The sequence below is a fragment of the Pan paniscus genome, chromosome X (genome assembly GCF_029289425.2).
Source record: "Pan paniscus chromosome X, NHGRI_mPanPan1-v2.0_pri, whole genome shotgun sequence".
Lineage (NCBI taxonomy): Eukaryota > Metazoa > Chordata > Mammalia > Primates > Hominidae > Pan > Pan paniscus.
The window spans coordinates 155,165,843-155,184,182 of record NC_073272.2 but is presented as its reverse complement, the minus strand read 5'-3'; the positions used below and the strand labels follow the sequence as shown (position 1 = coordinate 155,184,182).

The 18,340-nt window shown below is 40.7% G+C and overlaps 1 protein-coding gene across 1 annotated transcript in view; it reads right to left on the bottom strand.

Moving 5' to 3' along the window:
- Positions 1-6,972: 6,972 nt before the first annotated feature.
- LOC117977549 (phosphatidylinositol-binding clathrin assembly protein-like) overlaps positions 6,973-18,340 on the bottom strand; it is a 69,812-nt gene continuing 58,444 nt past the window's right edge. The window contains exon 6 of the mRNA XM_063601594.1: positions 6,973-7,104. Within this exon, the coding sequence (XP_063457664.1) occupies positions 6,973-7,104 (132 nt within the window). The remainder of the gene's footprint in view (positions 7,105-18,340) is intronic.

Sequence of the window (18,340 nt, the reverse complement as noted above, 5' to 3'; positions counted from 1 at the left end):
GTGGTCACTGGCCTCATTCTAATAAATACCCTGCCTGTCGCACCAGCCTTTCCTGAAAGCCACCTTTGATCAGAATGTCTTCTCTCCAGCTCAAACGTTTCCAAAACTTCATAGTCTACATACAAAATCCTAAGAACTCCACCTAGGCTTCTAGGCCCATGGACTTACCCAATGTCATCCTACACTACAACCCTTTAAAAGCACATGTGTCATACAGAACCAAGTAATTATTCTTCGGGCTCTTTTCTGTCCTTTATTTCACTGGAGTGTTTCCCAGTGAGGCAGTGCTTCATCCACTTGCACAAATTCTACCATGAGCCTAAGAATTATGCAATGGAAAGTAAGTCTCTCTTCTCAGAGGCAATCACTGTTACCGGTTTATCTCCGCACATAATGTACGATCAAGCATATAGACATAGATATGTCTTTATATATAATATGAGGAAGAAATTGGTATCGTCATATTGTGAATGAGGAAACTAAAGCACAGTGAACCTGTACAGCTCCTCCAAAATCCTACAACTACATAGTAGTGAAGCCGGAATTCCAAACTAGTTCTCCAGTGGCTTCTATGCGATTTGGCTTGGGAGGATGAAGACATGTTAGCTAACCATGACTCTGACCTTTTCTGGTCAGCAGTTTTGTAAGATAATGTCTCTGTTCCTGGAGAGAAAAGTATATGGGAACTCTATTCTTCACCACTCTCCCCCACCTCAGTGCCTTCCAAAAAAAAATTTTGTTCTTGAAAAGTAGGTAACGTTTCTACAGAAAAACATTGAGATATCAGATACACATGCAAATTTTGTTCAACTTCACTGATCCCTATCTATATTAATCATTGTTAGAACCAATCAAGGACTTACTTCAAACTTTAGGAAATATTTCTCCAAATTATCACTAATTTTAATTTGGAATAAATCCCTCTAAGAGATATATTATTTGACACTTCGGGCCAGGTTTTTCTTTTGGAGCCAAAAGCCTTATCAGCTTATCGCTCATGTTTTACTCCCTTACAGGTACAAACAGAAGATTCCCTTATTTATACTGCTGAATATATTTCCTTTCTAGTCTTCTCTTAATTAGAAAGTTGTATACCAATTCTTTCCTTCCTGCCATGGCTGCAGCAGCTTTTCCCAGAGTACACTAACCTTATCAACTCTATAGGTGGTCATTTTCTTATCTCTTAGCAAAAAAAAAAAAAAAAAAAAAAGAAAAAGAAAAAAAAAAAACCTTCCTCTTGCCAGATCCAAATCTAGCTATTACCTGACTAAATATGATTGGTCTTTAGCAACCCTTCAGTAGCCCACACCTTTTACAGCTTATCTTTAGATTGCTTTAATAAAAGCATTTTTTAAAACAGACTTTAAAAGGTTGTAGTTTTTCACCATGGACACTTTTGAAACAAAACAAAACAAAATGTAAAGAAAATACGCATACAACAGGAAACAGAACAACTTAAACAATCATTTCACGTAGTGTTGTGCTGATAAATGTTCAACTAATTCTCTTTAGAAAGGGGGTATATATTTATTATAAATTGTATTGATGTAAAAGGTGTATAGCACACAATTTCATAAGTGATAATAAAATATACAATACTCTTTATCGTTAATTCTGTATAACCAATTCTGACAGGATGCTTTTGATTTTTGCCAAATACATATCTCCCTAGACAACCTACAGTTGCAATTGATGAACTAGTGTAGTTCTGACATGAATGTTGCTTGATATTTTCATTTATGTTAAGTAATAAGAAAAAAGTAATTCAACAATTATTTTTATATTGGTACTTGGATCATTCATAAACAATGTGAGTGATTTATTTGCTGAATTGGATAATGGTTTTCAAATACCAGAAAAATATTGCCTCATTTTATGGTGCTGTTCACAATAATGGCTACAGACACAACTCACTTTTAAGCTGAATCTGCATTAGTAACATTTTCTCCATTGCTTTCAAGTCTAGAGTGACAAACATAGATCAAGCTGTAGTTTGTAGCATCTACCAATTTCTGTAGCCTAGATACTCCCACAATGGCTGATTTCAATCCATGTCGAGTTGGGAGGACATGCCCAGTAGCACACAGATACAATCGATGTAAATAACCTCAAGAGCATAGGTAACATTCAAATGTCGAAAAATAATTAGAAGGTGATAGATTTTGAATATTTATTACCTTTGCCTTTAAAAGAATTTAATTGTAAATTTTTATAATTTAATTTTAAATGATGGCTGTGTTTAACAACCATCTTGCAGAATTTCTAGAAATTTAACAATTGGTTCTCACAAGCTGGTACAAGCCAGCTCTAGTGCACCACTGGCTCATATTTTGGGAAGCCAGAGTTTAATGACTTCAGTGAATAGTACCTGCAAATGTCACACTAATGTGCTCTGCAGAGAAGGAAGAAAATGATGTGACATACAATTGGAGTCCCCTGGAAGAAGAGGGTGATATCCTTAGCAACTTCCAGAACCCAGATAACCAAGAGTTGACTTAAATTTGTACAGCCGGGAACCCACAACAACTCTCACTCCATCTTTGCCTGGAAGCTTTGTGCAGGTAACAGGTTCTGTCCCAATCTCCACAAGCCTCTGAAATTACTCTGAAGAGCTGCAAATCCTGAGGCTGGGGGAATGTGTCTCCTTTTTCCTGAGCCTGGTCACTGGGGTCATTTCCTCCCAGGAAGCCCACTGGGAAAGAGCCCAAGGCCTTCAGAGAGATGCCAAGCATTTCAGGATGTTCTGAGACAGCCTCTGCTCGACCTTCTGATTCAGTTTCTAATCCTGACTTCTGAGAGCAGAAAGTGCAGTTTCCCCTAGGGGCTTTGGAACTCCCCTGGAGGGCACTCAACTGTGATAGTGCTCCTGCATGCTAAGCCACCCCAGCCTCTTGGGGCTATTTCCTAGTAAGTCAGAATACATGTGTATTCTATTTCCAGACATGCCAATGGGCCTCCATACTCACTACCCTGGGTTGTTGAGTGTGCTGGTAGTGTTCTCACTGTGTATTGTTATTGTATCTTCAGTGTTTTTGCTCTGTTTATACAAGAGAGGACAAGGTAGGATTTTCCTAGACAAGGTAAAATGTGGCAATGTGATTTCCTTTTTCCTGGGACTGATGTTATTTATCCAAGGTGATGTGGAGAGGTCCTTTGTTCAGGGAACTAACCCTTCTGCAACCCCCGCCCCACCACCTCATCTGCCAGAATGATGGCCCTGGGGACTCCCAGACATTACCCTGCTTTATTTCCAGAATCCATTTCTAGGCTTGCCACTGTGTAATAGGCCCTAGAACTTGGGTTCTAGTTTAACCCTGTCATTTAACAGGCTGTGCCTCATTAGACAAGTGTCTTCACCTATCTAGCTCAGTGTCCTCACATGTGAAATGTGAGCTTTGGACTAGAGGATCTCCAGACTCACTTCTAGTGCTAATACATTTTGACTACGACCTCTGGTGAGTCATCAGGGCACTAGTACTAATTCTGCATCCCATGGTTGTCCCTAGATCCCACTGGATCCTCCGGGTTCCTTCTGTAACTATGCAATTCTCAATTTAGAAAACCTGATCTTGGGCCCCAAGGTGAGTAATTACACCCTCCAAATCCCTCTGCCCCTATGTCCACCCAAGCTCTTCCTTTCCAACCAAACCCAATAAAAAGCATGGATGTAAAAAGGTTCAAACTCTGCTTTCATGTTCCTGAATCTCCTTTGGGCCGGACTCCTTAGGATACATGAAGACCTTCAGTATAAGCCATGGTAAATTCCCAGTCACAAGTTTTCCTGTATAATAATTGGGAGAGATGGTGCATTTCCAGCACAATGGTTAAGGCTAAGAGCATGCACTTTGCAGTCAAGCTTGATTATTTATTGGCTATGGGATATTAGGTTAGTTACTTTAACACTGTCTCAGTTTTCTCCATTGTAAAATAACCATAATAACAGGGTTTTGGGCACATATTATTAAGTAGATTGAATGGAATTACACATAATAACATACTTGATACTGTGCCCAGTACCTAGTAAGCCCTCAATAAATTTCAGCTACTGTCCTGATAATTGAAAGGCATGGATATGGCACAGAATAAGAAACTCTGGGGTTTGAGACATGAGCCACAACATGTCATGATAATGGCCTCATGATGGGGAGAAATCACACAGCCTGCTCATAGCATGGGAGATCTGCAGGGTCCCTCAGATAGACATCTGTTTTAAATCCCTCACAGCCTCCTGGGGAGGAAGAAGGGCTATTCTTCACATATACAGATAAGAGAGAGCATTCAGTCTGGCTCAGGACTAACTCCTAAAACATTGGAGCCCCATGATATTGCACAGCTCACTGGGCCTGCTATTTGTGGATATGTTGAAATGCCTTGAAACATGAAAGCCCAAAAATATGGCCAACTCTTTTCAACTTGGCTCTAAAATGTCTGATGTCAGTACCAAAGAAAAGGAGAAGCTGAGATGAGTGCCTCTATCAGCCTATAAATACTTAAGGGTAGGGACTTGTTTCTCTTGCCTTTGCTTCTCTGGGCCTCACACTGAGCTTGATAACTGATCATTATTTATTGATCAAGTTGATCAATATTTATTGCTTGATCATTATTTATTGACTGTGTGAATCAAGCAACAAATGTTTGTGGAGCATGTACAATGTGCTCAACATTGAGGTAGTGAAGATAAATTACACTAGAAGAATCCGATGCAATGTATAACTGGAGATAATAAATCTAGTTAAGAAACTAAGACACTCACATGAAAAACCACCTAGCTGGGCAAGACAGTTAATGCTAAGTGCCAGAGACACTAAGTGTAGTGGGACTCCATCTTGCATGGAAGACCTGCTTTTGCCTACACATTGGAAAAAATTCTGGATTTGGAGCCAAGAAACCTTGGAAGTCATCTCTCTTAGGGCCTCCATTTCCTCTTCCTAAAGAGGATTTTGGAATTGCTAATCTCTAGAAAATTCATCACCTTTCACATATTGTAGTCTCTGTTTATTTGTGATACAGATGATGGCTCAAAAATAACGGTGTGTGGGCACATTACAGTTTCAAGAAAGCCAAGCCAGCAGAGACCAGAATACTTGATGAAATTTCCCATGGCAAGGTGAGTTTATGTTAGTTACTCAGGGATCACACTCCCTGCCCAAGACAAGGAATCATAGGCAACCATTGCTCTTGCTGTTACTTAGAGAGCAGCTACAGCAATTACATGCTGGGAGTCTGGAGAGTCTGCTCAGGAAATCAATTTCAGCAAAATGATGCCATCAGCCTTGCTATGAGGACAGGAAGGAAGCGAATTGTCACTCCATGGCAGTCTTCAGGGGATGAAGTCCTGAGATTTTACCTAGGGACCTGGCTCTGGATTAGATGAGAGTCATGACTAGATCTGTAGCAGTCCCTAAAGGGGCCAAACAACTGAAGAACACCTGGTATGAAGTAAGGCTTGTACTGTGGCTACTGAGGGCACTCAGAGGGCCCAGAACTGTGCCTGTATGACACATGGCATATGTGCTTTTTTTTAGAGACAGGGTCTCTCTCTGTCACCCAGGCTGGAGTGCAATGGTGCAATCATAGCTCACTGCAGCCTCAAACTCCTGGGCTCAAGCAGTCCTCTTGCCTCAGCCTCCCGAGTGGCTAGGAGTATGGGTGTATGCCACTATATCCAGCTAATTTTTTTATTTTGTAATTTTGTAGAGATGGGGCCTCGCAATGTTGCCCAGGCTGGTCCAAACTCCTGGCTTCAAGTCATCCTCCTGCCACCTCAACCTCCCAAAGTGCTGGGATTACAAGCTTGGGCCACTGCACCGGGCTGACACACGTGCTTTTAGGAACTTGTTAGGGAAGGGGTGTGGTTGGAAGACTAGAGTGGGTTAGGTGAATTATTAACCATTAAAATAAGAAAAATAGAGTACATAACCTCCAAACGTCAAATTAAAGAATTTCAAGAGTATTGAATGTCTTCCAAGTAAACGTTTATTTTACTTGGAAGATGTGGAGGATTCAGTTCAGCCTGTTGAAAGATCTTTTTACTCACTTCTGAATCTGAATCTTTTTGCTTTGGGACCTCTACTTGGACTGCGTCTGAATGAGAGACAGATCTGTAAATATTTAATCATTTATACATATTTTTATTTGTAGTTATGAAATAAATTACAAGTATTTTAATACAAAACTCTCGTCATTTTTCTCATTATCTAACACCTGAAGCTTTGTCACTCCTCCTAAAACAAATGTTCAGGTATCAGGGGGCTCAGCACATCAGCTGAAGACTGAAAGAAGAAACCTTGTAAAGTCTTCTAGAAAACAATACTCTGAGACAATGGACACCTGGATCATGACACTCTCCCATACACTTCAGCTATACTCATTCATATTACCACTGCCTACTTCCACTTCTTTGTTCAACCTATTCTTTCTGCCTGTAATGCCAAACTTCTTCTATCCGCTATACATCTACTATTTGAAATCTTCTTTATCATTCAGTACTTGAAAGCTTCCTTTGCTAAATTAATTATTCCGTTCTTTGAGTTCCCATGGTGCTTTGTGCTTCCCTCTCTGTGTCTGTGTTTATCTGGAGCACGCTTTCTCACTCTGTTAACTCTCTGTCTATTTTTAAATCTTATCATTAAACTTAAGTATCAGTTCTCTGGTAAGTCATCCTTGAAATCTCCAGACTGAGTTAGCCACTTCTCCAATACTAATCACAGTTGGGTTTGTTGACTGAATAAACAAATGAATGAATAAAAGGATGGCTGAATAAATATAAGAAGCCAGTTGAGGCTTAACAACACAAGTTTATAGAGGTCTGCACCAGGTCTGCACAGTTCTGTGTCTTTCTATGATGATGAAAATGTTAGAATTATGCTTTCTTCTATGAGAGACCAACAGTACACAAAAGATGGCTATGTTGCAAAACTCCATTATAACACTGATCCTGCCTCCAGTGACTGCCTATCTCTGCCAAGGCCCTTAGCAACAACAGCCCAAACGTACCTGATGTTCTGGGGATGGAGTGGAAGGACTACTGGTCCTTAGGCCTTGCTGGGTATGAATCATGGGTTGAGGTGCCATTAGAGAAGGAGCTCCCAATGGAGTTGGAACCTATGAATTGTAAAAGAAAACAATCAGTTAAAAATTAATTAGTATTTAATTGCTCTCCTAATACAATAGTACCATGAGAACAAGTAGCCCCCTAGAGTAAATATTATATTAATATTTAATAAGCATCAATTGAAAGGAATGCTAAATGCCAGATGCAAAGAAAAAGACGAAAATGTATCTGTGAAGGGGCTGCTAGTGATAAAGTGTGAGAGACCAAAGAGTGTGGAAAACCTAAAGAATAGTTATTGAAAAGCAGGGATGAATTAGCCACAAAGTAAGGCCTACAAATGACTCTTTTCAAGACAGAACTCCAACATCTCAAGGCCAATAATACTCATAGGAAAAAGAAAGGAAGTTTGTAGGTGGACATGGAACATGTTAAATATATACTGGTATGTGTGTATCTTTCATGAAATACTTTAGTATGAACATATGATTTGATATGGCGATCTACAGGTTAAATGTGAAGGATGTATAGAAATTTGCCAGATGAAAGTAGTGAAGGAAGCGCAAGCACATCAGGTCAAGGAGGTAGGTGGAACTAGAAAGGCATTTGACATCTCTTTAGTTTGTTTTACTCTTCTAGTTACTTTATGAGCTCAGATTTTAAATTATATTCAAAAGATGAAAGAATAGCAATTAATGAAGAACAAACCAAGGAGGTTGCACAGACCCATTAATATAAGACTGTGACCATCTCCCTCCACTGTTTAAAACCATTCAATGGACCCTCATTGACTGTAGATAGTGTGTAAACTCCTTGGCATGGCTTACCAAGCCTACTGCTTCCTCCTCTTGATCTTTTCCCTCACTTCTCCCTCACTGATTGAGGCAATATGGGCTTACTTAAGAACAACTGGGTAAATTAGAAACTGTTCAAATGACTCATAACCAAAGGCTAAGGGTTAATATGTTGACCTGCTGAGAGGTTTCTGGTGATACACTACAGGGTTATGTTCTTGATCTTCTTGTTCATCTTCATCTATCAATGAAAATGTTGTAGAGGACATGTTCACTGAGCATGTGAATAACATACACATTGGAAAGGATAATGAATATATTAAATATAATCAGAAACATTAATTTTCTCGACAGACTAGAGATAGGGTCCCAACTGAATAAGAGGAAGGTTAACAGAGTCTAGCACTTGGATCTTAAAAAAATACCCACATATATATAGAATGGATGAGAAGTGAAAATGAAGTTAAAAGAATTTTAGTTGATAGTAACATTTAAGTTTTCCAGTCCTTCCTCCTGTCTCAGCCCCATGCCAGCAATTTGGAAGCAGTTCCTAGCTATCTTCAGTGTGCAGGGATGCCACTTCTGCAGTATCAAACAAAGGGCCTAAGTGAGCAAGGTACCAAGACCTCTTGCCTTACAAACCAGTGCTGCCTAGAAATCCTTGAAATTGCTCTTGCCTGAGGATGAAGATCTTGGTCTACTTCTGTGATGCTATCAGATAGTACACCCTGGAATAGCCCCATGTGGTGACTAGACTGAGCACCTAGTCCTTTTAGGAAACCTAGGTGAATATACCTCCTTCAGTCCACCTGGGTCCATAGTTATTCATGCCTGAGGAGTGGGGTTCTCATTCTGTAGTCAAGTCAATGCTAGGGTCTACTTTTTACCTGATTCCTGTCAGCTTCTCTCCCTGGGAAATGGGCCCTGTTCTGTTCACCATTATTTGGAAAGAATCTGAAATATCCTGGCTTTTTACGTAGCCCTTCATAGTTTTTTCTGCAACCCATACTTTTTGCCTCAAGCCCTGTTATACTAATAAATGGACTTTGGTTACTGATGCCTAACCTGGAATCTACCACACTCCTTTGGTACTTGGACCCTGACCTGTGGAGTATCTCAGTTCTACTCCTTCTACCTTAAATTCTTACTAAGTCTATTTTTTCTGGGCTTGGGTTCACTCATAGTTCTAACATACATGCACACCTAGTATCATATTATACTCTAATCCTCTTCTGGAAACTAACTGGCACATACAGTATATTATTATAGAGGATGTATAGAGAAGTCCACAAACAGGACTCAAAAGAGATATGAGGTAGGAGGAAAACTAAGAGAAAATGGTGTTTCTAACTCTAGGAAGGGAGAGTGTTTCCTCCTCTCTCACTGGCCACTCCTTTTACACCTCTTTTGCAGGTTCCTTCTCATTTCCTTGCCCCAGTGACAGACGACCCTTGGGCTCATTCTCCACTCACCCCTAGTTGATTTCATCCATTCTTTCTCTCAGCACACTCTTACTTCAAGGTGTTTGCACTGATTATTCCCTCTCCTGGAATGCTCTTCCACTTGACTTGCTCCTTCCACTTGACTCTTTAAAATTTCTACTCAAGGCCAGGCACGGTGGCTTACACCTGTAATCCCAGCACTTTGGGAGGCCGAGGCAGGCAGATCACGAGGTCAGGAGATTGAGACCATCCTGCCTAACACGGTGAAACCCCATCTCTACTAAAAATATTAAAAAATTAGCCAGGCGTGGTGGCAGGTGCCTGTAGTCCCAGCTACTCGGGAGGCTGAGGCAGGAGAATGGCGTGAACCCAAGGGGTGGAGCTTGCAGTGAGTCGAGATTGTGCCACTGCACTCCAGCCTGGGCAACAGAGCAAGACTCTGTCTCAAAAAAAAAAAATTCTACTCAAGACTGAGTCACCTTTTCAACAGAGTTCCCACTGACCAGCCTATTTAAAATGGAAACCTACTCCAATACTCTTAATTCTTCTTCCCTGCTGCAATTTTCTCCATAGCACTTGTCACCTTATTTATTTCTTCCCTCCACTAGAATGTACATCCCACAGGGACATGGGTTTTTGTTTCTTTTAATTATTGTCATATTCCTAGAATTAGAATATGTGCTAGTTGAGTGATAAGAGAGAAGGACTAAGTAAGACAAGGACAGAGAAGTAGCTATTAGATTCAGTCACATGAAAGTCATTAGAGACCTTTACATTAGCAGTTTAGTGGAACAGTGGGGATAGAAGTCACATTAAAGTGAGTTGAAAAGTGAACCGGGGAGACAACCTCAATGTCCTTTAATACAAACATGGGTTGTTCCTGCCTTACTTCAAGAATATATACCGAGTAGCCCTGTGCCTAGAAAGAACTAAGCAAGGCAGGAGTGTCAGGAGATGGAAGCAGAGAGGAAGCATGGAGGATCTTGGCTTTTGCTCTGGGGGAAGTGGGGGCAATTGCAATGAAGTTGCTTGATTTGACTTAAACTGTAAGCCAATCACTCTGGCTGCAGTGTGAAGAACACTGTAGGGAGCAAGGGCAGAAGCAGGGAGCCCAGGTAGGAGGCTACTGCAGTGACCCAGGTGAAAGAAAATGGATTAGGAAAAAGTTAGGATGCATTCTGAAAATAAAGGCCATTGCATTTGCTCATGAATTGTATGTGGAGTGAAAGAAAGATGTATTAAGGAGGACTGCAAGGCTTTTGGCCTGAGCAACTGGAAGGATGGAGATGTCATCAGCTGTGATTGGGAAGGCTACAAGAACAGCTTTGGGGAGATCAAGGGTACAGTTTTGGACACGTACAATTTGAGATGTATCAGAAACATGAATATTTGTTATCCTCTGTATGTTCCTGTATATTTACCATTTTCTGGAATGGACCAACAGCAAAAACAACATGAGCAAATTGGTGTGTGGCTGGAGCAACTAAATGACTTCAGAGTTTCCATTACCTGTATTGTATTGCATAAAATTTATGCAGTGCACTGAAGCTACAAATAGAACTAGTGATTACAAACAATTTTTAACTAAGAAAAATTTTAAATCATGAAAATTTGCCAAATAAGCAGAATATAAACAATAAACTAAAAATGAGTTAAAAGAAAGTTGGAATCAGAAAAATTCCAGATATTCTATCTGTATTAACAATGTCTCCCATTAGAAGCTTTATACGATAACAGCAAAATCAGTTCAACTTTTTAAACCTGATTAATATAGACTAGAAGTGATCCCAAACAGCAAAATGGCAAATAAAACAAAACAAAATGAGACAACAATAAAATCCTTCAGAAGGGGAGAAAAACCAGCAGCAAACAGTAGTTCATAACTCTTAGAATAAACCAAGAATGTAACCTAAACTAAACCATATTAATACTTGAATCTCTATTATGTGCATGTTGATAATTCCTATTTTGGATTATCTATTAATTCTGAAGCAGCTTTCTCTTGACTATTCCACTTCTGTGCATCTCTTTTCATCCCCATTTCCAGGGTTCCTTTCTTTATTCCTGTTAGCCATCTCACAAGGCATGTGCTATATTATTTTTCAGAGAGCTGCCATTTTTTCCAATGCAAGAAAAGAATGTGGATGGATTACCTTCCATTTAAAAATATCTGTATAATTTTTTTCTGTTCGTAGTTGTAACCATATATCCAACTCTTGATATCTTAAAAGAGGCTTTTCTGGCCGGGTGCAGTGCCTCACACCTGTAATTCTAGCACTTTGGGAGGCCAAGGCGGGCGGATCACCTGAGGTCAGGAGTTCAAGACCAGCCTGGCCAACATGGCGAAACCCCATCTCTACTAAAAATAAAAAAATTAGCCTGGCGTGGTGTCAAACGCCTGTAACCCCAGCTACCTGGGAGGCTGAGGCAAGAGAATTGCTTGAACCCGGGGGGCAGAGGTTGCAGTGAACCGACATCGTGCCACTTCACTCCAGCCTGGGTGACAGAGTGAAACTCCATCTCAAAAAAAAAATGTTTTCAAAACCCTTCTTTATGGTTCTCTAGCAAACAGCTGCATGAGATAAAGTGAACAATCATACAGTATAGATGCTCTGTGCAGAGCCTAAATAAAACAAGCTACAAAATTGATGAATTCCTTCACAAACCATTTCTAACACATAATGCATAATCCATGTGTTACACCACAAGGTCCGATAGGTGTGCAAATCATTAGAATTTGATCTTGATCCCAGGGTGTTTCCAATCTTGTGATATAGTCTTTCCACCGTATTACTCAAACTATCTTTGTGTTACATACTTTGTATACTATGTCCTCTTTGACTACTCATGCAAGGTATAGCATGATAAATTGGAGAAATTTAACAGCAATTGGGTGTAATTGATTCCAAGTATTCTTTTTTTATTTTATTATTATTATACTTTAAGTTTTAGGGTACATGTGCACAATGTGCAGGTTAGTTACATATGTATACATGTGCCACGCTGGTGTGCTGCACCCATTAACTCGTCATTTAGCATTAGGTATATCTCCTAATGCTATCCCTCCCCCCTGCCCCCACCCCACAACAGTCCCCAGAGTGTGAGGTTCCCCTTCCTGTGTCCATGTGTTCTCATTGTTCAATTCCCACCTATGAGTGAGAACATGCGGTGTTTGGTTTTTTGTCCTTGCGATACTTTACTGAGAATGATGATTTCCAATTTCATCCATGTCCCTACAAAGGACATGAACTCATCATTTTTTATGGCTGCATAGTATTCCATGGTGTATATGTGCCACATTTTCTTAATCCAGTCTATCATTGTTGGACATCTGGGTTGGTTCCAAGTCTTCGCTATTGTGAATAGTGCCACAATAAACATATGTGTACATGTGTCTTTATAGCAGCATGATTTATAGACCTTTGGGTATATACCCAGTAATGGGATGGCTGGGTCAAATGGTATTTCTAGTTCTAGATCCCTGAGGAATCGCCACACTGACTTCCACAATGGTTGAACTAGTTTACAGTCCCACCAACAGTGTAAAAGTGTTCCTATTTCTCCACATCCTCTCCAGCACCTGTTGTTTCCTGACTTTTTAATGATTGCCATTCTAACTGGTGTGAGATGGTATCTCATTGTGGTTTTGATTTGCATTTCTCTGATGGCCAGTGATGGTGAGCATTTTTTCATGTGTTTTTTGGCTGCATAAATGTCTTCTTTTGAGAAGTGTCTGTTCATGTCCTTCGCCCACTTTTTGATGGGGTTCTTTGTTTTTTTCTTGTAAATTTGTTGGAGTTCATTGTAGATTCTGGATATTAGCCCTTTGTCAGATGAGTAGGTTGCGAAAATTTTCTCCCATTTTGTAGGTTGCCTGTTCACTCTGATGGTAGTTTCTTTTGCTGTGCAGAAGCTCTTTAATTTAATTAGATCCCATTTCTCAATTTTGGTTTTTGTTGCCATTGCTTTTGGTGTTTTAGACATGAAGTCCTTGCCCATGCCTATGTCCTGAATGGTAATGCCTAGGTTTTCTTCTAGGGTTTTTATGGTTTTATGTCTAACATTTAAGTCTTTAATCCATCTTGAATTAATTTTTGTATAAGGTGTAAGGAAGGGATCCAGTTTCAGCTTTCTACATATGGCTAGCCAGTTTTCCCGCCACCATTTATTAAATAGGGAATCCTTTCCCCATTGCTTGTTTTTCTCAGGTTTGTCAAAGATCAGATAGTTGTAGATATGCGGTGTTATTTCTGAGAGCTCTGTTCCATTCCATTGATCTATATCTCTGTTTTGGTACCAGTACCATGCTGTTTTGGTTATTGTAGCCTTGTAGTATAGTTTGAAGTCAGGTAGCATGATGCCTCCAGCTTTGTTCTTTTGGCTTAGGATTGACTTGGCAATGCGGGCTCTTTTTTGGTTCCATACGAACTTTAAAATTTTTTCCAATTCTGTGAAGAAAGTCATTGTTAGCTTGATGGGGATGGCATTGAATCTATAAATTACCTTGGGCAGTATGGCCATTTTCACAATACTGATTCTTCCTACCCATGAGCATGGAATGTTCTTCCATTTGTTTGTATCCTCTTTTATTTCATTGAGCAGTGGTTTGTAGTTCTCCTTGAAGAGGTCCTTCACGTCCCTTGTAAGTTGGATTCCTAGGTATTTTATTCTCTTTGAAGCAATTGTGAATGGGAGTTCACTCATGATTTGGCTCTTTGTTTGTCTGTTATTGGTGTATAAGAATGCTTGTGATTTTTGTACATTGATTTTGTATCCTGAGACTTTGCTGAAGTTACTTATCAGCTTAAGGAGATTTTGGGCTGAGACAATGGGGTTTTCTAGATATACAATCATGTCATCTGCAAACAGGGACAATTTGACTTCCTCTTTTCCTAATTGAATAGCCTTTATTTCCTTCTCCTGCCTAATTGCCCTGGCCAGAACTTCCACCACTATGTTGAATAGGAGTGGTGAGAGAGGGCATCCCTGTCTTCTGCCAGTTTTCAAAGGGAATGCTTCCTGTTTTTGCCCATTCAGTATGATATTGGCTGTGGGTTTGTCATAGATAGCTCTTATTATTTTGAGATACGTCCCATCAATACCTAATTTATTGAGAGTTTTTAGCATGAAGGGTTGTTGAATTTGTCAAAGGTCTTTTCTGCATCTATTGAGATAATCATGTGGTTTTTGTCTTTGGTTCTGTTTATATGCCGGATTACATTTATTGATTTGTGCATATTGAACCAGCCTTGCATCCCAGGGATGAAGCCCACTTGATCATGGTGGATAAGCTTTTTGATGTGCTGCTGGATTCGGTTTGCCAGTATTTTATTGAGGATTTTTGCATCAATGTTCATCAAGGATATTGGTCTAAAATTCTCTTTTTTGGTTGTGTCTCTGCCCGGCTTTGGTATCAGGATGATGCTGGTCTCATAAAATGAGTTAGGGAGGATTCCTTCTTTTTCTATTGATTGGAATAGTTTCAGAAGGAATGGTACCAGTTCCTCCTTGTACCTCTGGTAGAATTCGGCTGTGAATCCATCTGGTCCTGGACTCTTTTTGGTTGGTAAGCTATTGATTATTGCCACAATTTCAGAGCCTGTTATTGGTCTATTCAGAGATTCAACTTCTTCCTGGTTTAGTCTTGAGAGGGTGTATGTGTCGAGGAATTTATCCATTTCTTCTAGATTTTCTAGTTTATTTGCGCAGAGGTGTTTGTAGTATTCTCTGATGGTAGTTTGTATTTCTGTGGGATCGGTGGTGATATCCCCTTTATCATTTTTTATTGCGTCTATTTGATTCTTCTCTCTTTTCTTCTTTATTAGTCTTGCTAGCGGTCTATCAATTTTGTTGATCCTTTCCAAAAACCATCTCCTGGATTCATTAACTTTTTGAAGGGTCTTTTGTGTCTCTATTTCCTTCAGTTCTGCTCTGATTTTAGTTATTTTTTGCCTTCTGCTAGCTTTTGAATGTGTTTGCTCTTGCTTTTCTAGTTCTTTTAATTGTGATGTTATGGTGTCAATTTTGGATCTTTCCTGCTTCTCTTGTGGGCATTTAGTGCTATAAATTTCCCTCTACACACTGCTTTGAATGTGTCTCAGAGATTCTGGTATGTTGTGTCTTTGTTCTCATTGGTTTCAAAGAACATCTTTATTTCTGCCTTCATTTCGTTATGTACCCAGTAGTCATTCAGGACCAGGTTGTTCTGTTTCCATGTAGTTGAGCGATTTTGAGTGAGTTTCTTAATCCTGAGTTCTGGTTTGACTGCACTGTGGTCTGAGAGACAGTTTGTTATAATTTCTGTTGTTTTACATTTGCTGAGGAGTGCTTTACTTCCAACTATGTGGTCAATTTTGGAATAGGTGTGGTGTGGTGCTGAAAAAAATGTATATTCTGTTGATTTGGGGTGGAGAGTTCTGTAGATGTCTATTAGGTCCGCTTGGTGCAGAGCTGAGTTCAATTCCTGAGTATCCTTGTTAACTTTCTGTCTCGTTGATCTGCCTAATGCTGACAGTGGGGTGTTAAAGTCTCCCATTATTATTGTGTGGGAGTCTAAGTCTCTTTGTAGGTCACTCAGGACTTGCTTTATGAATCTGGGTGCTCATGTATTGGGTGCATATATATTTAGGATAGTTAGCTCTTCTTGTTGAATTGATCCCTTTACCATTATGTAACGGCCTTCTTTGTCTCTTTTGATCTTTGTTGGTTTAAAGTCTGTTTTATCAGAGACTAGGATTGCAACCCCTGCCTTTTTTTGTTTTCCATTTGCTTGGTAGATCTTCCTCCATCCTTTTATTTTGAGCCTATGTGTGTCTCTGCACAAGAGATGGGTTTCCTGAATACAGCACACTGATGGGTCTTGACTCTTTATCCAATTTGCCAGTCTGTGTCTTTTAATTGGAGCATTTAGCCCATTTACATTTAAGGTTGATACTGTTATGTGTGAATTTGATCCTGTCATTATGATGTTAGCTGGTTATTTTGCTCGTTAGTTGATGCAGTTACTTCCTAGCCTCGATGGTCTTTACAATTTGGCATGTTTTTGCAGTGGCTGGTACCGGTTGTTCCTTTCCATGTTTAGTGCTTCCTTCAGGAGCTCTTTTAGGGCAGGCCTGGTGGTGACAAAATCTCTCAGCATTTGCTTGTCTGTAAAGTATTTTATTTCTCCTTGACTTATGAAGCTTAGTTTGGCTGGATATGAAATTCTGGGTTGAAAATTCTTTTCTTTAAGAATGTTGAATATTGGCCCTCGCTGTCTTCTGGCTTGTAGAGTTTCTGCCGAGAGATCCGCTGTTAGTCTGATGGGCTTCCCTTTGTGGGTAACCTGACCTTTCTCTCTGGCTGCCCTTAACATTTTTGCCTTCATTTCAACTTTGGTGAATCTGACAATTACGTGTCTTGGAGTTGCTCTTCTCGAGGAGTATCTTTATGGCGTTCTCTTTATTTCCTGAATCTGAATGTTGGCCTGCCTTGCTAGATTGGGGAAGTTCTCCTGGATAATATCCTGCAGAGTGTTTTCCAACTTGGTTCCATTCTCCCCGTCACTTTCAGATACACCAATCAGTTGTAGATTTGGTCTTTTCACATAGTCCCATATTTCTTGGAGGTTTTGTTCGTTTCTTTTTATTCTTTTTTCTCTAAACTTCCCTTCTCACTTCATTCATTCATTTCATCTTCCATCACTGATACCCTTTCTTCCAGTTGATCACATCGGCTCCTGAGGCTTCTGCATTCTTCACGTAGTTCTCGAGACTTGGCTTTCAGCTCCATCAGCTCCTTTAAGCATGTCTGTGTATTGGTTATTTTAGTCATACATTCGTCTAAATTTTTTTCAAAGTTTTTAACTTCTTTGCCTTTGGTTTGAATTTCCTCCTGTAGCTCGGAGTAGTTTGATCATCTGAAGCCTTCTTCTCTCAACTCGTCAAAGTCATTCTCTGTCCAGCTTTGTTCCGTTGCTGGTGAGGAACTGCGTTCCTTTGGAGGAGGAGAGGTGCTCTGCTTTTTAGGGTTTCCAGTTTTTCTGCTCTGTTTTTTCCCCATCTTTGTGGTTTTATCTACTTTTGGTCTTTGATGATGGTGATGTACAGATGGGTTTTTGGTGTGGATGTCCTTTCTGTTTGTTAGTTTTCCTTCTAACAGACAGGAACCTCAGCTGCAGGTCTGTTGGAGTTTGCTAGAGGTCCACTCCAGACCCTGTTTGCCTGGGTATCAGCAGCAGTGGCTGCAGAACAGCGGATTTTCATGAACTGCGAATGCTGCTGTCTGACGTTCCTCTGGAAGTTTTGTCTCAGAGGAGTACCCGGCCGTGTGAGGTGTCAGTCTGCCCCTACTAGGGGTGCCTCCCAGTTAGGCTGCTCGGGGGTCAGGGGTCAGGGACCCACTTGAGGAGGCAGTCTGCCTGTTCTCAGATCTCCAGTTGTGTGCTGGGAGAACCACTGCTCTCTTCAAAGCTGTCAGACAGGGACATTTAAGTCTGCAGAGGTTACTGCTGTCTTTTTGTTTGTCTGTGCCATGCCCCCAGAGGTGGAGCCTACAGAGGGAGGCAGGCCTCCTTGAGCTGTGGTGGGCTCCACCCAGTTCGAGCTTCCTGGCTGCTTTGTTTACCTAAGCAAGCCTGGGCAATGGCGGGCACCCCTCCCCCAGCCTCGCTGCCGCCTTGCAGTTTGATCTCAGACTGCTGTGCTAGCAATCAGCAAGACTCTGTGGGCGTAGGACCCTCTGAGCCATGTGCGGGATATAATCTCCTGGTGCGCCGTTTTTTAAGCCCATCGGAAAAGCGCAGTATGAGGGTGGGAGTGACCCGATTTTCCAGGTGCCGTCTGTCACCCCTTTCTTTGACTAGGAAAGGGAACTCCCTGACCCCTTGCACTTCCCAAGTGAGGCAATGCCTCACCCTGCTTCCGCTTGCGCACGGTGCGCTGCACCCACTGTCCTGTGCCCACTGTCTGGCACTCCCTAGTGAGATGAACCCGGTACCTCAGATGGAAATGCAGAAATCACCCATCTTCTGCGTCGCTCACGCTCAGAGCTGTAGACTGGAGCTGTTCCTATTC